The sequence below is a fragment of the Centrocercus urophasianus genome, unplaced genomic scaffold (genome assembly GCF_019232065.1).
Source record: "Centrocercus urophasianus isolate 14NV4802_14NV808 unplaced genomic scaffold, USGS_Curo_1.0 seq_22, whole genome shotgun sequence".
In the NCBI taxonomy this organism is placed as follows: domain Eukaryota; kingdom Metazoa; phylum Chordata; class Aves; order Galliformes; family Phasianidae; genus Centrocercus; species Centrocercus urophasianus.
Window position 1 is genome coordinate 18,815,428 of NW_024884778.1, and position 25,277 is coordinate 18,840,704.

The 25,277-nt window shown below is 52.4% G+C and overlaps 1 protein-coding gene across 3 annotated transcripts in view; it reads right to left on the reverse strand.

Annotated features, from left to right (window-relative positions):
* CACNA2D2 (calcium voltage-gated channel auxiliary subunit alpha2delta 2) overlaps positions 1-25,277 on the reverse strand; it is a 128,976-nt gene that overhangs the window by 62,594 nt on the left and 41,105 nt on the right. For all 3 annotated transcript variants that reach the window (XM_042823319.1, XM_042823320.1, XM_042823321.1), the window contains exon 3: positions 3,945-4,061. In XM_042823319.1, the coding sequence (XP_042679253.1) occupies positions 3,945-4,061 (117 nt within the window). The remainder of the gene's footprint in view (positions 1-3,944; positions 4,062-25,277) is intronic.

The window sequence follows — 25,277 nt, forward strand, 5'->3', positions numbered from 1 at the left end:
GCGCCGCTCATTCAGACCCCCTGACTACAAGAAGCCCATTCCTGCAACGTGCTTTCAAAATACAGAAGATCCCCAGATGCACTGAGATTCCACAATAAGAGAATAAACATGAACCACAACTGACTGCGGGTAACTGCTGTTGTTTTCTCCATTGCAATGGATTTGTCCAGGCTGTGCACGTGCAACAGGCATTGCATATATGCGCGCACGTAACAAATGCTCCAAGACATAGAACGCCGCTCTGCTCATCCTCCACCCCACAGGTGCCTTCCTTCCTCCAAGTCAGTGCTGCAGGGGGACAGAGGAGGTCTGTGTGCCTGCAGACATCGTGCTGCATGCTGCCACAGCTGAGCTCCACGGGAAATAAAACACGCTTCACCTGCAGCCAAAAGATTTGGCCAGTGATGAAAACCATGTGCAACCTGCAAGCCCCACACTCCCAGGACCTGGAGCAGCAGATGTGACTGCACAGAGACACGGGGTCACAAGGAGCCAGGGCTGGAGCAGCCAGAGCCCCCTGCCCCCCGTGTGCCATGCAGCACAGCACTGGGGTGCTTTGGGATGGAGAGGGCTCTGGTGAAGGCAGGCGAAGAGCAGCAGCAGCAGCTGTTAGACAGGTCAGGGTGTATAAATATCTTGCTTCAGGGCATAACCCACTCAGTAAACTGTGGGATGCGCTGTTCTCAGGAGGCAAAGCAAATTGTCTGTGTTTAAATTTGTGAAGGATGAAGCAGTCATCCAAAACAGCCTTCTCAAGAACTGTATAAAAAAGTAGAAACAAGCTTAAAACATAGCCTGGGATCTAAAATATCCCTCTCCTGGCCGCCTCCTCCACCAAACTCAGACTGCCTCCTCCTCTGCCTGCAGAGCCATGGGGGGGACTGGCCTGAGGCACAGCTCTGTGCATCACCCACTGACACTGCCTGCAGCCTGGAGGAGCCGGGGCACTGTGAGCGAGGGCTCCTCCTGGCAACTGCTCCCCTTATCAACCTTCACTGTGGAGAAGCTTTCGTGGCAATAGAAGGACTGTCCGAGGCACTGAGCAGAAATAACAATAACAGAAATAACAATAACAATCAGCACGTCCTCAGCCTGCACGGGGGCTTTGCAAAGCAGAGGAGACAAAGACTGGATGTGATGGCATGAGAAGCTGGGGAACCAGGGAGCCCTGGGAAGGCTACATCTAGGGAAGGAAACCAGAGGGATGGGAGGAGATGCTCTGTGTTGGGAGCCTGGAGGTGGCACGCAGTCCCACGTGCTCCCCAGATGGTGACTCAGCCCTGGCTTCGCCAGGACAGCAAGCACTGTGGCTCTGAGAGACATCCCAGTCTGCAGGAGTTGCTGAAAGCAGGATGTGAAACACCAGCAAGACAAAAATGAAGGTGGTCAGCCTTTAAAAGAGCTCAAAGCAGCTCTAGCCTGCAGGTACAAGTCTTTCAGGCACATGTAAAAGAAAGATTGCCTCTAGATACACGTAGAGATGAAGGAACAGATAGAAAACTTAAGTCAGAGAAGGGTGGCAAAAGAACTTGGCAACCCAATAGCTTCTTGAATCCCACCTCACATGTGCTGAGCCAGGAGCCAACCAGCTGTGACTTCCAGCATGACCAAACACCACTGATGCAGAGACACGGACACCCCAGCAGTAACATGGCAATCCACCACCTTTCCTTTCTGTAGGGTAAAAGGTCTGTTTTCTCAGCCCTAATGAGGGCAAGCTCATCAGTGCAGCCAGGGGGAGCCCCTCAGCTGGTACCCAGTCGTGCAGAATGGATGCAGGAGGACACCGGAGGAAGAGGACAGCTGTGCTGGTGCTGGTCACTGCCCCACAGAGGCTCCTCCGAGGGCATGGGGTGAAAGCCCCCTGCAATCAGCTGTAGCTGCAGTTCTCTACTGCCAGATGGAACACGAGGAATTCATAGGTGTTCATAGGAATCCTTCTGTCCCATGGTAAAACTGACAACAGCTGTGATGGAACAAAAAGGGAAGGACAGCATCCAAATAACCATCTCCTTGCAGATGACTTATTTTGGGAGGCAATTACCCTCTGTGCCCCACACCCCTGGTTCCAGCACTCCTCTGAAATGCCTGTGGGGAACCAGAGCATCCCATGAGCACTGGCACTGTGCTGCAGCATGGCCCCACGGCCACCAGCCATCACCGACATCAGCGGCCTTCTGCTTCATTTCTGCTTCTAGAAAGGCAACACTCGGGGTAAGTAACCATGTATTATTAATCAACGCTCTGCACACTGTTGAACTTTCATAATGACATGTTAATATTTTCACTGAGAAACAGAGGAAAATGGGCTCTGATGGCCGGACTGAATCACTACCTCATCAGAATGCCAGTCCTGTGCTGAGCATCCATCGTGCGTGCCTACAGGCTAGCAAGCACCTTCCTACAAAGCCTCATCAAAGCACAGGAAATATTCCTCCTCTCGCCTGCAGAAGACAAGACAGGGAGGCATCTTTTCAGAGGCCATGAGTGACACGGCAATTCATGCTTCTAGGAGAGGCTCTGTTTCTTCCTCCTCACCTGTCCTCCCTGACACACGGAGTCCCACCTGACTCATGTGCTGAAAAATACATCTCAAGAAGTCATCACTGCTCTCATGAGTCATGAGAGAAGGGGAGGAAATGATTCCATGATAGATGAATCAACTTAGAGGAGAGCTGAGGCAGAAGAAAACACAGCAGGAAGCTGTGGGATCCCCTCTGCTTTGGAGGAGCTTAGCACAATGTGGAGGATATTCGTAAGGTCCAACATCTCAACCCACCAACTTTTCCATTTCCAGATGTCAGCACCACCAACCCAAGGCACCAAACACCCACGTGCCTGTGGCATGCAAGGCATTGCTCCATCCAGCAGCAGTTCTCCAAAGGAGCCTTGTGAAAGCACTAACTCAGGTCAGTGGATCACTTCTTCCATCACTAAAGCAGTACCAAGTGCTGGTTATTGGGTCCGGGCGCTGTGAGAACCACTCCTGTGCCAGGCCCAGCACCACGTGAGCCTTTAGCAATGCACCAACCACCCCTGCCCAAAAACTCCAAGGCAAAGGGAGGCACAACAGCAGCAGGCTGCCAGGCGTGCTGCTGTCCAACCGGCCCTTCTGACAGGGTGCACACCTCTGGGATGTTGAGTAGAGCATGAAATGTGCTCAAGCACGCCCACAAACTGCACGAACACAGGGATGCAGCATGCCCTATGCATGCCCTACACCTCCCAGACTCAGAAGCCAAACATGTAACAACCTTCTTCTCCCCAGCTCGTGTCCACCACCCGCGTCAGCCCTACAGACAGCCCCACGCCGTCCCATCCCTGACACACAGCCCTGTGATCTCTGCCCGCTGCTGCCTCACCACCAGCAGATTGCCTCGCTGCACTACAGATAAACTCATTTCACAAGGAGTGCTGCAAAATGGGATGGTAGATTCGGAAATGTACGCAGGGAACCCACGAGGGCAGCTCATACATGTAGTCCATCACAGGATTCAAAAGCCAGGCATCAGCACATAAACATTCTGGTTCATGCGCTTCTAAACAGGAAAAAAACCCTACTTGTCTGTAACTCATGAGCTGTGTAGGGACACTGGAAGCACCTTTGCTCCTACCCACCGTACACCTATCACTGAATTTGCTGCCAAGCTTTGGCTGTCCCTCGTACTCCTATGGCAGCACCTCCAGCTGTTAATGGCACGCTGGGAGGAGACACGAATCCACAAGATACCTATAGCAGATCCTCATGGGATAATTCCTCACGTGACAGCCAGACGTATTCCAAAAAACACTGATGTGAATAAGTGCCAATTGGCAGACGCGGCTCCCAGAAAAAGCCACACAACCATAGAAATTACTTTAAAGCCAAAACCGTAGTGCTACAACAGCATAAATCATCTTCTTCAAAACTGAGTGTCAGCCAGGGCTGGCACACATCACCTTACCTTTAATGCACGGACTTTCTTGGCCAGCAGGCTTTCAATGTCCCCTGCAACCTTCTCCACTAATTTTCTGGGCACGTTCTCCTTGACTTCAAACAGGTTTCTATTCTCATTGTAGATCTAAGAAGGGAAATAAGAGAAAGACAGTCAATATTGCAGAGATATACTGCAGCATTCGCACAGAAAAGCTGGAGCTACAACACAGAGGAAAGTTAGCCACATGGACCAGGTGACAATACAGGCTTAGGAAAAGAGAATGGAAGGCTTTGCAAGCAAAATGCTGCGTGTGGCCTGCCGCACATCCCACTGGCTTCATAGTTGCCTTTCTTCTTATGTGAAGGCTACGAGCATCCTGCTTAGCCAAAGGCTGAGCTGCCCCTACACTGTCCACACCCCCACCTCCACCCGTGCTCATCCTCATCTCAGTGAACCCCCAAAGAGCGCAAGCAGCCCTCAAGTCCCTTCCCCAGGGTCACTCGCCAGATTCAGCAAATGCGAGAACAGCGGCACCAAGTCTGCTGGAGTTCAAGAAGCATTTGGACACAGCTCTCAGAAATAGGCTTACCCTGAAGGCCAGACGCAGATACCCAGATGTGAATGCCTTCATTCAAAGCCTGCAGCTGTGACCCAGAGCTCTTCCACACCAACCCCCTCATCTGCAGAGAGCCGAATCTGCCCTGAGGAAGTGCTGTGGGCACCAGCACTGTCCCAGCAAGATGGGACCAGCCCCAGCACGAGGCTTCTGAAACACCAGACCCTCCTCGGATCACTCCCAGACCTGGTGGCAGCATCCAGGATGGTTCTCTGGGCTATGTCAGGGGTGAGATGTGCAACGGTGGTGGGATGCAGTGCTTCATAGGCACAGCGTGCAGCTCAAGAACAGGATGGAAACATTGCAGAAGGCACTGTTCCAATACAGCGTGAAATCACGCGACGGGCTGGAGCAGGTCGCACCCCTGTTCACTAAAAGGTAACTGGCAACAAATTCAGGGCCTCAGCAGAGAAGCTTCCTTGTGACCCTTCTGTTTAAGCAAAGCAGTTCTGGGGGCTGTAGCCATAGGAGAGAGCTCTGATCAGAGCAAACGATTGCTTTCCCAGCCTTGCCTTGCAGAGCTGCAGGGTTCAGCTGCTCCCTGCAAGTGTTGCTGCAGCCCCAGTTCTGCAGAGCTCCTCCTCCCTCCTCCACCACCACGGCTGTGGTGGGCAGCTCCAAGCACTGCTGCCTGCAAGGGCTGCACCAAAGTGCTTGGAACCCCATCCCACCCAAGCTTAGCACTAACTCAGCACCTCCTGCCTTGCCTCTCACTGCAGGCACTCGCTGCGTGGGAGCAGTTATTCCCAAGGAGATGCCCCAGTAAGAGGCTGTGTTGCAGAGGCACCTGCAGCTGAGCAGGAGCGGGTTCAGAGAGCTGAGCTGGGGGCTGCGTCCTGTGTCTGCCACAGGAGGTCCCTCATCAGAGAAAAGTGTCAGCACGCAGAAGGTTAAAGAGGAAAAACTCAGCACAAAGCAATATTCTCTCATATTCTCTTTTCCCTTTAGTAAGCAGCAGCATAACAAAATAATGTGTTTGGAAGGCACGCTACCTCCAGCTGAGCAGCAGCAATTAGGAAAGCAAAGAGGAGCAATCTTCAAGGAGAGCGCTCCAGGTAAGGAGGGCATCTAACATCAGCACTTCCCTACTACGAAACAGAACATTGGCCAGCAATGGCTCCAGACAGAAGCAGTGCCCATCCACAGGGAGGGGGCACAGAGTGAGAAAGCACAGGCGTCCCCCCATGCCTGCAGTGCCTGCAGCTGAGCAGGGCCTCGGTGCCAGTGAGAGCACTGCAGGCCCTGAAGCTCCCTCAGCTGTAGCACAGGGACTTCATTTTGTCATTCTCACGGAAATTCTCCCCTGACCTGGTGCTTGGAGATGACCTCAGGGCTGTGAAACTGCTGCTCCAGACTACATGCAGGCTCCGGGACCCAAAGCAAACACTAAACCACAGCCAGGATGCCCCACGTTCATCCCAAATGCTGCACAGCCACAGGAAGAAGCAGCTGAGGCGATCTACAGAAGCAGAACGCAAAGGAGCCTTGCTAAAATGCAGAGCCTGTAGCACAACGCATTATCAATACACATTTGTAGTAGCAACTGTATCATTGAAGAAACAGATCTGATACTGTGTCGGAACAATCATTCTCTAAGCCCACCCGTGTGCCTTGCTGCTGGTGCATGACAGACAGTGCTCATCTCCACCATCAGCTCCCTCTTTGCCCGTATGTCCTGTGAGCTGCTGGGGCTTGGAGCACTCACAGCTTCACAACCCCTCTTCCCCCCCCCCGTGCCTTCCAGCACCAGGACACCACAACACCACACAGTCTGAGGACAAGCAGAGCATGAGCAGAAATTCTCATCTTCCAGAAATGTTTTTCCCTTGTAAGAATCCAGTGCACCTGGCTTGGACAGCTGCAGTCCGTACCCCAGCGCTTAAAGATGGTGCAAAGCGAAGCAAGGCACTGCAGGCAGCAGAGCAGTAGGACGCACTAAGACAAGGCTGTGCCATGCTCTGCCCTACAACAGCCATGCACCAACCAATTCTTTCACACCAGGTGCTACTACAGCACACAGAACAATATTTCAGCCTCCTGCAGCCAGCCCCGTGCCGATCAGCTCCGCTCACTGACCCAGATATGGGACCTGGCTGCTGTGACAAGGGCTGCAGCAGGAGGCCCTGCCCGACCTGTGGGCTGTGCTTGGTGGTGCTGTGGGATTGCTGGGCCCCCTGGCAGCTCTCTGACCCCCAATCCAGCCTGTTTCTTGCGGCTCAGGACAGCACAGGGCTCTGCAGCAGGCTCACCCCGGGTGTGCAGAACCAGGGAGCAGCCTAAGCGATGGGCAGGGACAGTCCTGTGAGAGCTCTGTGAGATGCTCCGTGCTGTGCAAGAGGTGGGGAAGCTGAGTGTAAAACCCCACAGAACCCATAGAAGCTGCTGGAGGAAAGGGATTGCAGGGCTGCAGGCAGAGTGGGCACAGAAAGGTCCCATCTCACCCCCAGCCCCACTGCACCTCCTGTTGGCCCATCCCATCACCCGGTGCCCATGTTACAGCAGCAGGATGCTGGGCACAGTGCGGCACCGGGCTCAGCCAAAGGGCAGTCAGAGCAGGCCGTGCTGGCACTGCAGGATGAGGGCTGCTGCCTGCAGCTGAGCGAGGGCTCTGCAGAACCAGCACTGAGCCAAGAGCTGCACGCCTGGCCACGGCCTGGGCCTCATCCTCAGTGAGAGCCACCGCCTCCTCCCCCCACAGAATTTCTTGAGAGGGAAGGCAGGAAGCAAACAGCTTGACATTTGCCAACCCCATCTCCCCCTCCTTGTGCAGTGCCATTCCCTGCTGCGTTCTTTCCTTCCCCCTTCACAGCAAAAGGCAGCCCTGCATAGCAGGCGCAGGGCAGGGAAATGGGCAGCCAAGGCTCTGCTTAGGGATGGCCAGCTGTAATTGAAGCAAAGAAACAGCAGAGCTGCAGCCCTCATCCCGCACTGCAGGGGACGCCGGGTTCCCCACCCTCCTGGGGACAACAGTGGTACACACATCTCCCCATCTCCCAGCCGTGCCCTGCACTGCCCACAGGACTTCTGCTCTCCACCCAGGATCTGAAGCAATCCAGAGTCTGCTACAAATAATTCAGCAGCTAGACAGCAATAAAGAGCTGAGCACGGTCAGCTTGGCTTATGTAAAACCTCTCCTGGCCCAGAAAGCTGCTTTCAGCCTTCAGCATCCCAAACCCTTATATGGAGAACTCGGAGCATCAGAGCTGCCCAGGCACCTGCAAAGGCTGAGCCTCTCACTGGGTGATGTGGGTCACAGCTCTGAGCTTGGGCTGCTCCCTGCAGAGGAAGGGCTGTTGAAAACAAACCACCACATCACTGAAAAAGTCCAAGCTTCAGCAGGATGTGGACTCTGCCTGGGCTGTTCCTGCAGCAGCTTGAGCCCCTGCGCCTGCACAGGCACGTATCCACATCAGAGACCACATGACAGCTACAAATACGCACAAGTGCAGCAAGATGAACCACAACAAACAAGTCAAAGTGAAAAATAATCTGATCTTTGACTCTGGCTGCTCTCTAGGTTATCCAACACAGAAATCCGGATGCTTCAGAAGTCAATGCAAAGTATTTTTAAAACGTGCATTAAGAGCTTTCCTCCAGGATATATGCAGAAGAGTTTAACCGGTTGCATTAAACCATGTCCATTCAGAACAGCTGCAATTCTTTAGATCAGCAAATTGTGCCTAGCATAGCCCAGGAGGGATGCTCTCGTGGATGAAGATGTGCTGTACTGCTGTGTTTCATCTTTATACTGTCCCTACCAGAGGTAGGCCCTCTGCACTGTGTGCTGTGCCCCTCTTACCCCACCAACACTCTGATATAACAAAATGATGTCGCACCAAAGCAAGGAACAGTTCAGCTCAAAGGGTGCATTGATCAAAAAGTGCAAACCCTTCCAAAAATCCACACTTGATTTATATTCATCCAGCTCATACCAGTTTCCTGCTGGTTTACCTATAAGCAAGGATTCAAATCAATTTCCAAACAGGTCATCCCAGCCTTTAGGAACTGGCTGCAAGTAAATGATCATCCGGGCTTCTGTCCCCAAACAGCTTCATCTTCCATGCCAGAAAGCTGCAGCTTCTTGCAGGAAGGGCTGTGCAGCCCTCGAGCTTTCAGCTGTATTTTGCAGCCTTTCCTTCTAACTCAACAAGAACCAGGGTCACATTTACCCTGCACCACCTTCTGCTCTGCCTGATGGCCACCACAGGCAATCGCAGCACTGAGCTGCAGCGATGTGAATTCGGGATAACTGCACTGACATGGAATTAAACTAAATCTCCTATTAGAGCCACTGCGATCGGAATCTAGGCCAGCACACATCAGCAATATCAACAGTTACCCACAGTTTTCTGCAGAGTAATGATCTATTAAAGAAAGGAGAAAAAAAAAGAAAAGGTACTTTTAAAAATAGCAACTTGGCAATTCTCTTTATTTACCTTTTGATGTGGGTTTTGGGGCTCTCTCTCTCTGATCTTCAGGGATTCGTGTTTACAAGCTTTTCTCCCTAATCTCCGGCATCAGAAGCATTTCTGCAAATCCCCAGACACTTGGGAGCAGGGCTGGAAGAACCCCACGTGCCTGAGTCCCCCCAGGCTCCCTGCCCTGCCTGTGCCCCCCCGCAGCCCTGCTCTCTGCAGCAGCACAGGCTCACCGTGTTTTGTCTTATCCCCAAGGAACGCAGAGAACAGACCAGCAGATAGCTTTCCTCCACGCATCCCCAGGTTCATCCTTCCTCTTGCGGGTAGGAGAGGAGAAAATGAGAGTTGAACCAACCCTTCCCAAAAATCAGCGCTTTTACCAGAAAGGCTCACAGCATCCCTAACACAGCTGGCACAGCACTGCCGACACGTTCTCCTGACCTGCTCTTAAGGACACCCAGTGATGGAGGTTCCACTGCTCACAGAACGCTCCCTGAGGCCTCGCATCCGACTTGGAAACGCTGTGCAATGCCCCATTTGAAAATCCCTTGCTGCAGTTTAAAACAATGTTCCTGGTGGAGAGATCCAGCGTTAATGAAGAACAGGCACTTCTGCCTCATGCTGCTGTGCCCCATTACATATACAAAGATTTATGTGCTACTTTAGTTGCTACTCTCGTAGGTTACAAAATCCAATTTCATTTGTTCTTCCCCCATAAGGTAATGTTTTCATTCTTGGGTTCAAACAACAACTAAGGCAAGGAGCAGCGGGCAGGGAGGTGATTGTCCCCCTCTGCTCTGCCCTGGTGAGGCCCCACCTGCAGTGCTGCATTCTAGCCTGGGGCCCCCAGCACAAGAGAGATGTGAGGCTGTTGGAACAGACCAGAGGAGGCCACAAGATGCTCAGCATGCTGTAGCACCTCTCCTATGGAGACAGGCTGAGGGAGATGGGGGTGTGCAGCATGGAGAAGAGAAGGCTCCAGGGAGACCTCACTGTGACCTTCCAGCACTTGAGGGGAGCTTATAAGCAGGAGGGAGAGTGACATTTTATGCTGTCTGATAGTAGAAGGACAAGGGGGAATGGCTTTAAACTACAAGAGTGCAGATTAGGTGACTTATGTTGTGGGGAAATTCTTCACTCAGAAGGCAGTGAGGTGCTGGCAGTGCTGCCCAGAGCTGTGGGTGCCATCCCTGGAGGTTCCCCAAACCACGGAGGGGCCCTGGGCAGCCCGAGCTGGGGGGAGGCAGACCATGGCAGGGGTGGGGCTGGGGGGTTCTTTCCAACCAACCCACTGCATGACTCTACAATTCAGACCTACTCTGTGCAGGAACACTCCAGATCCAAGCCGAGCCCCACACACGGGGCAGCACTGGACAGCCTGCTGTTCCAGTAGAAAGTTAATCATGGACAGGCATTAATCCCTCCTGACAGCATGTTGCCAATTTCTGATTTCATCCCCATTTGCTCACAGCTTACCATCAGGGGAGCAGGCATCTTGCAGCACGGCTGGCCCAACACATGCTCCCCTTGGTGAAGCTGTATGTGAGCCCCAGCTCCCCAGCATCCAGGGCTGCACTGCTGGACAGTGGGCACAGGGAGCAGGGCTGTGCCCAGCCAGCAGCTCCTCACCAGGGCAGCACAGCGCAGGGGAAATGAGAGCCCAACACTGCCATCCTCTCCCGGAGGGACAGTGCCAGAAGACCAAAGTGGCATTTGCAAATCAGAAGCTTTTCCCTTCCCCATTCCCTGCTCCTTTGCCCAGAATGTTAATTAGCGTTGCTCTAAACAGCAGCAGCAAAAGCTGAAAGCTTTAAAGGAAAAACCTGGCTGTGAGTTTTTTTTCAGGCGACATTTACACTAAAATGGGAGATGGCTGTGCAGCAGGTGCTTGTAATGCCACCTTGTAGCTTCCCTCCTAAAGCTAAGGAGCGAGTTCTAAAAAAAAAAAAACAAAACTGCATCTCCAGGGCTGCATGGTTCTGCCTCCTGCTGCACACAGAGATGTCAAGTTCTGCTTCCAGTGCAGCACTGGAGCAGCTGCCTGTCTGCTGCCCACAGCACAGGGAGCACAGCAGGCACAGAGCTGGACGGTGCACTGATGGCCATGGTTGTAAGTAATAGTGCTGGCTTTTCTCTTGCATCAGAAATAAAACCCAGATGATTACATAAACCACATCCACCTCTGCGTGTTCAGATGATCGATACAATCTCAAAGCATCACCAAATCCCAACCACAGCGATCGCAGGAGGAAATGAGCTTCAGGATTCACTTCCCCACTGGGTGCCACCCGGCTCTCTGCCACAGCTCCCCAGCAGGGCAGCCTGGAGCCGCAGCACCGTGCCCAGACATCACAGTGATGGGCTCTGTCTGTGAGCACCCAGACAGACAGGTGCTGTGCCATCAGCTTCAGCGAGCCGAAACACCAACCATGAAGCACCTCACCTTGTCTGGAGAGCAGAAGGTTCTGCCCTCCTTCTGCCCCTCTCTTCCAAACCCACCAGCAGGCTGGGGAATCTCACAAGTAGGTTTGCTATTGTGCAATGCATGCTCAGTAGGATGCAACTGACTCTTGTTGCCAAGAATTAAGTGCTCTCAAAAGAGATGTCCATTTCTGATGCCTTCTTTTTTTTCTTGTTAATGAATTAGACCAAGCTAACACCAAGCAGCTCCCAGATGAGACCGACTGTCAAGCAGGTAATGATTCTATCAACAGATTTCTTCCATTTTTCTTCTATATTCAACGTGGAACAAAGAAAAATTAAACCCAAGCAGCCAGAAATGCCTTTTCCTTCTTGAAAAAGTGCAGAGCAATCTCTCCAGGAGATTCCCTCCCCAGCTCTATTAGTTATTACTGCCTCTGCATGGCTTCTAGTTTTGTGTGGCATTGGAAGAGAAAAAGGAAAAAATGCCCAAGTTCACAAAACTCCCTTATTTCAACCTCAAGCTGCTTCTTGAGGTTTTCAAATAACGTGACCAGCAAACCTTTACAGCATTGGTTGTATTAACTTGAAGGGCAAGACACAACACAGAGAAGCAATGTTGCACACCCAGTGCACTAGACAAACTAGGGAGCTCTCTTACAGCGCTCACCATCGCCTTTATCATACAATCACAGAATGGCCTGGGTTGCAAAGGAGCACAATGCTCATCCAGTCCCAAACCCCTGCTGTGTGCAGGTCGCCAACCAGCAGCCCAGGCTGCCCAGAGCCACATCCAGCCTGGCCTCGAATGCCTGCAGGGATGGGGCATCCACAGCCTCCTTGGGCAACCTGTTCTGCCCCTCTCTTCCAAACCCGCCAGCAGGGCAGGGATCCTCACCAGTAGGTACTTTTGTGCAAGGCATGCTATGTTTCGTGTTATCCCAGCTCCTCTTTTAAAGAAGGCAACGCTTCCATTTTGCTCCACTCCTCTCACCTCCCACTGCTGTTTGTAGCCATGGGCCATGCCCAAGCCAGCCACAGACGCTGCTTTCCTGACACTGCAGGAATCACGTGCTTTGTATCTTGGCTTGCTCCAAGGCTCCCTCATCTGCAGCCAGCAAACAGCAAGCTCTGTGGCTCCCACCATCCCGAAATGCCCTTTCAACCCTCCTCACCCAAAGGCTCTCTTCTGGGCTCTCCAGCAGAGCTTCAGTCAAGCACCCCGAGGTTCTACAGTACCAGGCAGGAGGACAAGGTGGGGGAAGCAGGGCGATGAGCTCAGGAGTGCAGCGCAGGCTGCAGGGCTGGGCAGCTGCTGGGGCTGAGCAAAGCAGATGGTCAAGGAGCTACGATATGCAGGTAATCTAATAGTCAAGGAGTCATATCAGCAAGCCATAAACCAGGGGCCTGCGGGGGGCTGACACAATTCCTTCATTCCTGCTGAAGTCATCGGACAGCACAAAGCAAGGGCACAGAGCACCGAGCTCCCTTTGGAGCAGGCTGCGGGGCACAGCTCTGCCATAAGCCTGCTCCATCCAAATAAACAACCCCATAAAAACTGCCAGCTGGAAATAAAGTGCATCAAACCAAGCGCATTCCACCAGTTCCAACCCCTTACAAGGGCAGGGTGGGCTTCTGTCACTGCACCGGGTACCAGCAGTGGAGGAGGAGATGGGAGAAAAGCAGGGCAAGAAGCAGAGAACGCATTTCTCCAAGCAGTGGAATGGCAGCCCTCACTCACTGCAGCTGCCAACAACAAAAATCCCTGTTCAGATATTTTTTTTTATTAACTGTCATAAAATGATGTAATGCATATAGTGTAATTATGCTTAAGTGCTTTCCATGTTAAATGTCATTTCAGTTATCACTTTTTAAATGCAATTTTTATTGAGTGCACAATAATAATTTAGCAAGTAAACAGGCAAGTTACAAGAAAAGAGTGGAAGTGCAGGGGGAGGTGGGAGAGCCTCCAGCGTGACAATGAAATGCACTGGGGTACATGGAGCTGTTACTTCTGAAAGCTTGGAAAGAATTATAAAAAAAAAAGTCATAAATTACAAGGTTGCAAAATGCAATAAATTACAGCCTCTACAAAAGGCAGATAATGGAAATGAGAAAGGATAGCGGGAAGTGGGAGGAATCTACATAATTTGTCACCACTGACCCCAGACATCTGCACAGCCCGCACAGCAAAGAGCACTGAAATATTTGGGTATTTCAGAGGCCTCGCAAGCATCAGCTCCTGGGGCAGCACGGGATCAGCTTTAAGGACAGTCCTGTCCAGTGATAAACTCAGGAGCCTTCCCAGAGGGAGACGTGTTCCCTGAGCCAGGTGTTGCACCTCTGGTGAACCAGAGCTTTGTGCAGGGGAGCGACAGCCCCAGCCTTGCCAAGCTGAAGCCAGGGCAATGGGAACAGGGTACCAGCAAGTGCTGCCACCCAAACAGAGGTACAGAAGCACAGGAAAGTGTTTTCCATTACTCCTTCCCCTTTCCCTTCCACGCTGCTCCCCATGCAGAAGAGGATTTGATGGACACCAGTGTGAACACAAGGCAGCACCACGCCATTGATACGGACAAGGGTGCATCAGGCAAAGCACTGTCAGCAGGTCGAGCTGATCAGCACTGGGGAAGCCACATCAGGAGTGCTGGGCCCAGTCCTGGTCTCCACATTGCCAGGGAGACATGGACAGAGCAGAGAAGCCCAGGGAAGGGCCATTAAGGGGGTGAAGGCACTGGAGCATCACTCCTGGGAGGAGAGGCTGAGGGAGCCAGGGCTGCTCAGCAGGGAGAAGGGGAGGCTGCGGCTCTGCATCCACAAAGGGGGCAAAGAGGACAGAGCCAAGCTCAGCACTGCTTATGGACAGGAGGAGGCAGTGAGCACAGCCTGGAGCACAGCAGGCTCCATCTGAGCATCAGCAAACACTTGAGGGCTGTGCAGGGACCCGGTGCTGGCACAGGTTGCCCTCAGAGGCTGTGTCCTCCAGGAGCAGCTGACAATGCCAGGCAATGGGAGTCGATACAGTTGTGGTTCAGAGTTTTGGAAACAAAACCACTGACAGAAAAGGAAGAGCCACCAGAGTGAAACCAGAAAACAAGATGACTGCAGCCAAGTTCTGGGAGTACAGATGAACAGGATCTTAATCTCTGGAAAATTAAGTCAGAAGAAAATGGAATAGGCACAGCTTTTGGCTGACATAGAACAGCCTCCTTTCAGCAGCATGCATGCCAGGTTTGCCTGATTAAAACTTTTCTGGATGGAGAAATATGGATGAGAAGGGCAGGGTGCATAGGACTGAGGTGGGAGTGAACAGGAGGTGGCCTGCAGTCACTGTGGGAGCATCTGTAGCACTAACATCAGCAAAGAGCCCCAGCAGTGGGAGTGAAGGGAATCCACAGGTGGCTCTCTCACTGCCCAGGGACTGTGTTTTGGATGCAGGTGATCTCGAGGTCCCTTCCAACCCCTGCAATTCTGCTCGCACTGCAGCCCAGAGCTCCCCACACCCCTGGTCCTCCTGCAAGGGCCCCTGAGCTCATCATTGCTGTGAGGCCGAGAGGAACAGAGTCAGCGCATGTCACTGAGATGCCTGGAGACAATGCCAGCTCTCCTGCAGACAGCCCCTATGTTGACACTGCTGGCCACCAGGTCAGGGTACTCCTCTGCTCCCTGTCCCCACTGCCTGTTCTTTCTCCTCCTGCTCTGCACCTCCATGGCACAAGGACCCCTCTCTGTGCAAGGCCAGGAGGCTCTGAGCCTGCTGCAAAGATCTGCTCTGTAGTAAACCACATGATCCATAACTCTAAGTCTGGCCCTTACCTTATGCCCCTAACCACAGCTCCTCCACAGCGTCATGCCAATTTGAAAATGAGGCCATTTTGGGTTTTCTTGTACATCTGGCACTAGAAATTCCTACCAGCCGTCACTCAGAGCTGTTGAATTCCTCTGCTCGTATCCTTCCTGCCTGTGCTCAGCTCTCCCCGAAACACAAAGAAGATAGAATTCTTCCAGAGCTCCTGATTTTGGGAGGCACTGAGTGACGGCCTCAAGGCAACCAGAACCAAGGGCACAGAGCAAGAAGATGAGTTAGAGTCAAAGCAAACAACAGATGTGCCTCCAACAGCCCCTCCAGGACAGGCAGCCCCCAGCTGAGGCTGTCACCCCCCACATCTCAGAAATGAGTACAGGTTAGGGCTGCTGAGCCCCGCCATCAGAGTGAGCAGGAATCAGTCATGTGCCATTCGAGCCCTTGAAATAATCCTATCTAATCAAACAGACCCAGAGAAAGCAGCATCTTACGGGCCATAAAACACCAGAGGCTTATTCCCCTCATAAATACTGAGCTGACACCACAATGCAACAGCCCCTGGGGCTCTTCCTTCCTCCTCTCCCATCCTTCCACATGAATGCTCAGCTGCCGACAGCTCCTGATGACTGGGGCTCTGGACACACTCCCTGGGTGCCTAATCAGGGCTGCACTAACAGCAGGTCTGCATGGCAGGTCTGTGCAGCTGCCCTGCATTTGTGGGGTTCAGCTCTGTCAACCGGAGGAAAACTGGCTCTGCTTGAAATTGCCATGGTTTGACTTCTCATCCCATCCCCATGGCCACAGATGCGCTCTGTCCTCTTCTTTGGCCCTTTTTTTTCCCCCCTCAGGATGAGGCCCTGCAACAACACAGCCTAGAAGCAGCTCCTGCCACTTGAGGCAGCTGGAAATGCAAACCTTCACTCCAATAGCTGTCCAGCTGGGAACACTTACTTCCATACTACCTCAGTCCCTTAAGTCAGGTTGATGGAATGGAGTAAGGGATGAGGCCAAGACACCCTGTGTAGCTCAGACCTTGCTCCCTGTACAACTGGTTTTGCCATCTCCAAGTCCCCAGGAGCTGCCTAGCACTCCCAGGCATTCTCATGCAGAAAGCTCTCAGGGCTAAACGAACATCCATGAGCCTCCTGGTGCTGCAGTGCCCACTGTTCCCAATGCCACCAACTTCAGAGGCTGCAGGAGCCTCCTGCAGTATCTCTCCCTAAATGGGGTGAGAAGGTGGGAACAGCAAAGCCAGGGGGAAAAACGGGACAACAATGCAATGCATAATCTGTATATTTCACCATTTGGAAGAAGGGATTTTTAAAATCATTTAATAGTTTTAATCCTTTATCAGCTGCTCATCTGAGAGGATTTTGCTGCACGTACAAGATTTGGTATGAACTCATTTGCAGTAAATACTTTTGTTTCCAAAGTTTATTTCTTGCCTGGGCACCAAACGGTGTGAGCAGGCTGCTCTCGGCAGAGCTGGTCAGCCCTGATGGAAACCCTCTGTGCTCAGCTTTGACCTCTCAACCCCTATCTCCTGCAGACAAGCAGCACAGCTTCCAGCAGCCCCAGTAGCTCCCCTACACTCCAGCCATAAAACATCCTGGACGTTGCACACTCACATCCTGTCCTGCTGAGACCCAGCAGGTCTGCAGTGGGAGGCTGCAATATTTGGTTGCATCTGCAAGAGATGCACAGACGTATCTGCAAGGGATGTAGTAGACACATGGGCTGCCCTGCCAGACGCACCCCCTAAGGCTCTCTGGCTCATGCAACAAATGCTGTCCCCTTGCCCACAGCACGCACCCTGCACAGGGAAGGGAGGATTAACACATACACACAAAAAAAAGTCTTTTAGCCACCCAAGGCAGGGGCCCATCTGCATGGCCACATTGCATCAGATGCACTGCAATGAGCTGAGCTTAACAGAACAGCATCAAACCAAAGCCTCAGAAGGTGGGATACTTCCATGGGAACCCCCAAGGGCTCCTGTGGGAGCTGCACCTGGCTGCCTTGCCTCCCTCAAAGGAAACTCAAAGGTGGCAGGTGTGGAAGTGCCCAAGCAGGTCTGCCTTTCCCTAAAGCAGCAGCTGTTCCATACAGCAGCAGGAACAGGCCTGGTGAGCAGCTGAGATGCAGGGCTCCAGCAGCATGGCAGCACCAGCACGTACCAGTGGCTGTAAATCTGCTCTCCCAAAGATGAACGACCACAACTAAAGTGTCCTCCCCGGTCCATGAAATCTGCTGTGAAAGGAGCTGCCCAGTAACAACCATTTTGCTATAGCCCAGTGCCCGAGAGGAAACCACACTGCTGAAATCACCAATTTCCAGCTATCTCGAGGGAGGAAACGGGATAAATAATAAATACCAGAGCGAATTTACACCATTTGAAGGCTTTATTAATTTACAAGTGGCCAGAAGATATTACGGAGCGATGTGCTCTGCGCTCAGCCTCAAATGCAATCCGTGGGACATAAGAGTGCTTCTCTGAGATGGATGAAAGGCACAGCCAGAGCCTGCTTCAGGGCACAAAACAAGTTCTTTTTGTTTGGTTTGGTTTTTTTTCCTGTCTCAAAACCTTTTAGCACTGGAGCACCTCAGCCATACTGAGGCTCAAGGGGTGGAGGAGCTGCAGCACACCCAGGGACACCGGCACGTGGCTGCAGAGAGGAAGCCTTAACCCAAAGCACAGCAGTGCTGGTGGCTGGATTTACACTGAGTGAGCCTGTCCCTTGTCCAGGACACTACTGAGGTAGTCCCAGCTGCTGTCAGCTTTTCAAACACATGTCAGAGCCATCCTCTTCCCCCACAGTACACAGCTCCTGCAAGCAGAGCGTGGAGCAGCATGCAGCTCCTGGGCAGCATGGAGCAGCAGCAGGCTGCAGCCCTGCACCAGCACTACTGGAGCATAATTAAGTCATGGAAGCATGGCACCCAGTCCAAGCCATAGTTAATTCAAACAAGCTCACCAGTTTTGACAGCTCAGTTTGAAAACTCTGGTGCTTGAAATGCAAAATGCAACATATTCCATTACCCTGAGTCTGCTGAGAATTCTATCTTGGTTTTGTAGCTCATTCAACAAATCCTACAGACTGATCCTATCCTATTCCCTGTGCCTTAAGGACAATCCAACCATCTATTTACTTTCTGCTTTCCACATGGATAAGAGCAGCAATAGGTGCTTCGGGAGCAAATTCCCACTAATGTGGGTTCGCAGGCCTGCCTGGCTGAGCACTGCCTGGGTGCAGCCACACTCCCTGCCCCACATACTTCCCATGAGTAACATTTTTCTTTCCCTTTGACTTTGGGATAATGAGGGCACAATAAGAGATTCCTTGGGGGTTAACTGCCTTCCACACCTCGCTCTGGCCCATTGCAAAGCCCTGGCTTTACTGGTGCAACCCAGTTCTGGCAACTGCTGTGCCTCAGTTTGCAGCTGGTGAATCTAAGGCACAGAAAGGTGAAGGGCTCCAGACCTGACAGGCAAAACAAGGCTGGTGTCATCCCAACCTTTAGCACACAGAAGCACACAGACAAATATACTTGAAGGTTCCAGATCTGCATCTGACAGCACCCAGGAAGAGCCCACGCAAGGCACAGTTCTGCTCTGCCACTGCCCTGCATTATGCTGCTCAACGGGCCAAGCGCTCCCTTTCAACTGGAATGTCCTCCATCAATGGCCACAATCCAGTAAACACCCCCAGTACCTACCAGCCCAGGCTCCAGCCCTGCTCCCATGGACCCTGCAGGGCCAGGATGCTGATACAAACTGTATTTCGGGGCTTTTGTTGCTCTGCAGAGATGTATCTGCTGCATTCAGGTAGCAGCTTGCATGTGCCACCTCCAGGGAATTTATTTTCCCCCTATTTGCCAAGATAAACAGCATACAGAGCATGAAGGGGGGAGGAGACAAGGCTGATTTAAGTGATTTCACTTTGCAATTTTCTATGTTCTTTTTAAGTCGCTTATCCATTTCAGTGCTCAATATTCGGCTCTTTCCCTAATTAGAAAATCGCTAATCTGCTCTGAAAAATGTAAAAGTGAGTCTTGCTTACGTGCATTGCTTGGAATATGCAAGTGTGTTGGGTTCTGAGTCGCTTTCAAGCTCTTTTTAAAAAGCCACTGGTGCCTCTGGCTGGCATCTCTCGCTCTGCTCATTTCCTCCCAGGTCCCCATTCAGCCCCTACACACAGGGCAGCACCACGCACAGCCCGAGCTGCCAAGAGATGACTCCTGCTCTGTGCCTGCATTAAGAAGCATGTCCCCTCATCCTGCTCTCTGCCTGGGAGAGGACCCGAACACCAGCAACCCTGGGCATGTGCAAGGGAGAGGTGTGAAGGTGGGGTCTCTCAGACCAGGTGATGACTCAGGACTCAAGAGGAGCATTGGATTAGCATGATGTTACACCCACAGGGCCACTCGGGTGCTTTGCAGAGGTGAGAGTGGGGCTGTCCTAGCAGGGAATGAGCCAGGAGCCGTGGGTAGGCACAGCACTGTGCCAAGCAGGGCTGGCTGGTGTCTGCTGCCAGACAAGGTGACAACTCAGGTCAGGATACCAAGGCTGTCAAGAAGAAATGGAGTTCAAGACAGAGCTGTAGAGCCACCAAGCTCCTCCAGGAGCAACAAAACAGTGCAGTGGCTTTTTCAAAGGAGCTTCTCCACCCAAAGCTGTCCTCAAGCTACATGAGCATCCCTAACATGCAGTAGTGCACTACCTAACTCAGCTCCCTCCTGCCACCCGACTCTCCCTGCCTGCCCTCTGTTCTCTCTCTGCTTTTCCCAGCCAACAGCTCCGGAGACAGGGTGAGCAGAGCTGGCAGCCATTGGATAGCCACCCACCTGCCTCATTCTCAGCATGTCACCAGAGGCACTTTGGGGAAGAGGGTGGCAGCATGCAGACCTGCAGCTACACAGGCTGTTTTCCAGGAACCTGCTCCTGCCTGCACTACTTGCAGTAGAGAACAGGAACACAGCTGCTGCCATAAACCTTTCCAGCCAAACCACCTCACTTCATTACCGTTTGTCACCTGCTCAGGGAAATCACTTGTCACATTTTCCTTTCCACTTAATGACTTCAAACTCAATCTGAGGGTTGCTCAGCACTGCAGCACAGGGCTAGGAGCAGGAGACCGGGTGAGCAGCATGGGGTCTGCAGGGCTGTGCCAGCCCAGCCCAACAAAGGAATGGTTGTGGGGCTGATGAGTCCCCAGCCTGGGTGAGGACTGCACTGCAACAAGTGATTAGAGGAGCAAGTGGAACAGTGTCCTCAGGTCACCAAGCCATTCCCAGGGACAGAGACAGAAGTCCAAGTACCCTGCGCCCCTCCCACCACCACGTCTTTCTCTCATTGTATGCTATGAACACAGTGATGAAGTCTCCCTACCAAGAACCCAGGCTTGCTCCTACATACTGGAATTGCAAGAAAGGGATGAACAACAACTGCCTCACCTGGTACAGATTGACATGGTGAAGCCTGCACAGCAGTGCTGCATGCATGGCCACATTAATGATGTGCTACAGCAGCACAGAGCCAAAATCATTGCTAAAATTGAAGCCACAGCCTATCTAGTTCACTGTTGTTTCTAAGTAGACAAGCACAGCAAGTTAGATATAATTAAACACATACCTTATTATTCTGGCCCTCCAACAAAGCCATCCCTTCTAGAAGCAAATGGCACTGGCAGTGCTGCCCAGAGCTGTGGGTGCCATCCCTGGAGGTGCCACAGGCAACGGAGGGGCCCTGAGCAGCCTGAGCTGGGGGGGCAGCCTGACCATGGCAGGGGTGGTGCTGGAAGGTCCCTTCCAACCCAGCCGTGCTGTGATATCATGACAGTGTAACACTAAAACACGATGGAAAGTACAGTTATAACAGCAGGGTGGCAAAGTCTTTAGCCATAGACCAAGCCAAATATAGCAGCCATAGATACAGAAACAAAGGAAAAAAGCTGCTTACCTTCAGAATCCCCACCTCTACTGCCAACCCTTAAACGAGGTTTGGGAAGGGGTGGGTCCTGGATCCATCCCTTCTGGTCAATCAGCTGCATTGCACACACCTAAGCTCCCCTGGGACAGGGCATCAAACTCACCACATCCTCACCACACATCCCAGGCACCAGAGCTGCCCTGTCCTCCTTGTGCTCTCCAGGGATCCAGCAGTTTAAAAGAAAAAGGCATTTTAAAAGCAGGTCATCAAGAGTTAGGAACCCCTTCTGTAGACAACTGCTCCAGCAAAGCAAACAGGAGGGCAGCATTCGCTGCAGTGTGGCTGTGAATTCCCATCCCAAAGTTAGAGGAGGATGTGCTGGCTGGGGGCTTCAACTCCTTTAAATCACAGAGCTGTTAGAGATTTGCTTTGGCTCCACTCTCTACAATGGGTCTTTCACTTACTAGCAACCCCAGTCAATTAGTCACACAAGCAACCAGTTCCCTTGTAATCAGTTTATAAGTCAGCAGGGCTTCCTTTTAACTGGCTGACTAATTGCCACGCCACCCAATGAAGGCTTTGCCTGTGTCTGCTGAGGTCCAGCAGAACCTGAGGCTTCCATGGGAAGGGCCCAGGCAGGCAGGCAGGTAGGCAGGCAGCCTCTGCCCTGCAAAGCCAGCAAAAACACCACTAACAGCTCTCATTTTTCAAGCAAAACCCGCCATCCGTCAGGGAGATAGGGCTCATTTAGTTTTTAATTTTTAATTTACCTACAGGTTAAATCCAGGCAGGGAGTCTGATGTGGAAATGAATCGAGACAACTGTTTTAACACCACCTCGCTTCCTCCGCACGGCTCTTCTTCTCCCCACCCGCAGCTGAGCAGAGGGGCCAAGCTGGGCAACAATGGGGAGATTAAACAGAACCAGGAGTGGGTGCGCGCAGCCACAGCTTTCTCCTGTTGTCATTTCTCCACTTGTCATCCGCAGTCCTTTTAAGGTGGCTGCATCTCAGAGCCGGCGTAATCCTGATTTTCTAAGGGTTGGTGGGGTTTTTTTCTCATCCTTTTTTTTTCCCCGTTGCCAGCAATTGATTTCATTTAACGTTTTCATTTGTCTGCCTGCTGTAAATAACCACTTGGCAGTCGGATTTCTCAAGTAGAACAGGCAGCGGCTGCTTACTCTCTTCCTGGCAGCTGGGGGAGAATCTGGCAAGCACTAAAGCAAGAAGCTGTTTCAAGTAGCTCTGCAATGTGCAGGGCAGTATGTTATGTGGGGAGTGCTGGAGTGGAAGAAGCCACGGTGTGGAAAGGCAGAGAACTTATATCTAAAAGGCTGGGTGAGCTGCGTGGCTGAGGCTGGGCTCACCAAGTGCAGCTGCTTTGCTCCCAGCGCATGGCTCTATGCGTCGTGGAGGCCAGCAGAGCAGCACAGAGCATCTCTGCCGCAGCACCTGCACAGCCCAACAGCCCCCTGCCCTCTGCAGAGCCACAGCACAGGGATTTAAAGGATATGCTGAAACCTCTGACCACCAGATCCTCTGAAACGGGGATCTGAATTTGCAGCCGCAAGCTGCATTGAAGGTTGTCTCTGTTTGATTTGCTAAAGCAGTTGACTGTAGAAAGCGTTCTTAACTCTGGATGAAATGCCTTCAAAATGCCTTTTTCTCTGCAGTTTTGCTGGATTTCAGGAGGTGCCGAGGTCTGGTGAGCTGGCTGCAAAGAACCCATTGCCATCCAGTTCCACAGGCACAAGCTCCTGCCCTGGCTCATAATCCCAACAAATCCCTTCCTGCACTGCAGTCAGACTTGCTGAGCACCAGAGCAAACGTCACTCAGCTGATGCCAGGGGACTTGCAGAAGCAATGACAACCAGCATCGCATCAACTCCCAGCTTCGTCTTGGCCACAACCTGCCCAATATCTGCATGCTTCGTTTGGCCTCACATGGGTTCCTCCTGACATAGGTGAGCATATCGGAGAGAAGCCAGGCCAGGTATGACAGGGCAGAGGGGAGCACTGCATCCAGGCCTGGAGCCTCTGGCACAGGAGGGATGGGGGGCTGTTGGAGGCGGGCCAGAGGAGATCACAACAGTGTTCAGAGGGCTGAAGCACCTCTCCTATGGAGACAGGCTGAGGGAGCTGGGGTGTTCAGCAGGGAGAAGGCAACAGGGAGACCTCACTGTGACCTTCCAGCACCAGAATAGAGCTTGTAAGCAGGAGGGAGAGTGATCTTTTACACTGTCTGATAGTAATAAGACAAGGAGGAATGGCTTTAGACTAAAAAAAGGAAAAAAATCAGGTGAGATGTTAGGGATAAATTCTTCACTCAGAGAGCGGTGAGGTGCTGGCAGTGCTGCCAAGAGCTATGGCTGCCATCCCTGGAGGTGCCCCAGGCCACGCAGGGGCGGTGGTGCTGGGAGGTCCCTTCCAACCCAACCGTGCTGTGGTTCTGTGACTGCTGCCCCTGCTCTGCCCCACTGAAGGCTCACAGCCAGAAGAGGCTGCCCTAAGCCTCAGCGCTCATCCCCACCTCAATCCTATTGCTGCAGCTACCAGGTGAGGGAATCGCTGTTTTCCATCCTAACAGCCGCATGCACAGCTAAATGAGTGGAAAGCATTAATAATGATTAATTTGTAAGGGTGGCTTTTTAGCTGTCGCTCAGGAAATCAGCCTATGCTGACAGCAGCCACGACCGGTGTCGATGAGCAGCACGTAGGGCCTTGTTCCACCCTGCCTGCCTCTCTGCTGCTGCTCAGGGTGCTGCAGAGAGATAGGGGCAGTGTCAGGACCCTGCCCAGCCCCTGCACACCCACCGAACCTCAGAGGGCAGAAGTGAGACAGGCGCACTCTGCAACCAGGGTGAAGGAGGAAACGGAGGATGCAGCTGTGTGCTGGCACAGCGAGGCAGCTGCTCTCCCAGCTCCAAACAGCAGCAGGGCCGGCAGCTCTGCCCCTCTGCTGCAGTCCCTGGCAGTGAGCAGGGGGCACAGAAAAGCAAGCTCAGCCCCCCTGCGACACAGCCCCAGGGAGGACAGGCAGGGCTAATCTCACAGCCAGCAACGCTGCCTACATCAGAGGCTGTTTTTCTCTTCTTCCTTTTTATTCTATTTATAATAGTGACTTCACGTCACTACTTCTTTCCCCCCAGAAGACAAAAAGCGGAGTAGAGCAAGCATGGATAATTCTCATCCCATTTTATTTTATTTCTCTGTGGCGTTTCTCTGTTTGCTTTGGAGAGGAGGGGGTTGTTGGAGCATGTGTATTGCTTTGCAATTACAAATTAGCTTTTTAAATGAAGTGTGCTGCAAGAGGCCTGATATGCCATGTGCGAGCGCGCGTCGCAGCCTCTGATGAGACACAAAAGTGGAAAAAAAAATCCCAAACCCACAGCGGAGCGCCTCGGTGCTGCTGGTAGAGCTAACAGCCTGTGCCACAGTGCCCTGAGCCCACTGCACTGCAGGGCTGGGGGCTGGAGGGGCTGCCCTGCACACCTATGACAAATGCGGTTGCATCCACAGCCTGCTGCTCACAGGCAGCCAACAAATGGGTCACAAATGGCGGCGTTCGCGCTCTGAATCAAAAGGCAGCCCGAGAGCGGGCATTCAGCTCAAAGCTGAGAAAGGAGGGAGCAAAGCACTGAAAGCCAAACACCTTTGGTCGCTCCCAGAGCTTGCCAAACTTCAGCCCAGCAGCCAGTCCTCAGCACATGGGCACTGGCAGCTCGCTCCAACCCCAGTGTGCAGCCACTCATCGGCTCCTCCTGCCCCTTTTCCTCCAAGCTGCTAAAGCTCTGAACGTTTAGACACTGAGATTTGTGAAAACTGTTGTAGTTTACATCGTTTTGATATTTTATAAAACACAATCAGAGTGTTTGCTTTCCTTGTCTTTCAGCAAGCTGCCTTGTTCCGCACGCTGCGTCCTGCCCCCCATGCAGACGGAGCTTGGTGTAGGACAAGAAAAAGCTACCTTGAGATTCACAGCATATTAAAATTAACAGCCACTGCAGTCAGATGCTGTATCTCTCTCCAATCTCATTATGAACAGCTTGTAACATAAAACAGGATCCACTTCACAATATTTCATAGAGCGATCCACAAGGAAATACAGAGCAGTCAAATGCAGGGAGGAGAGGAGAGGAGAGGAGAGGAGAGGAGAGGAGAGGAGAGGAGAGG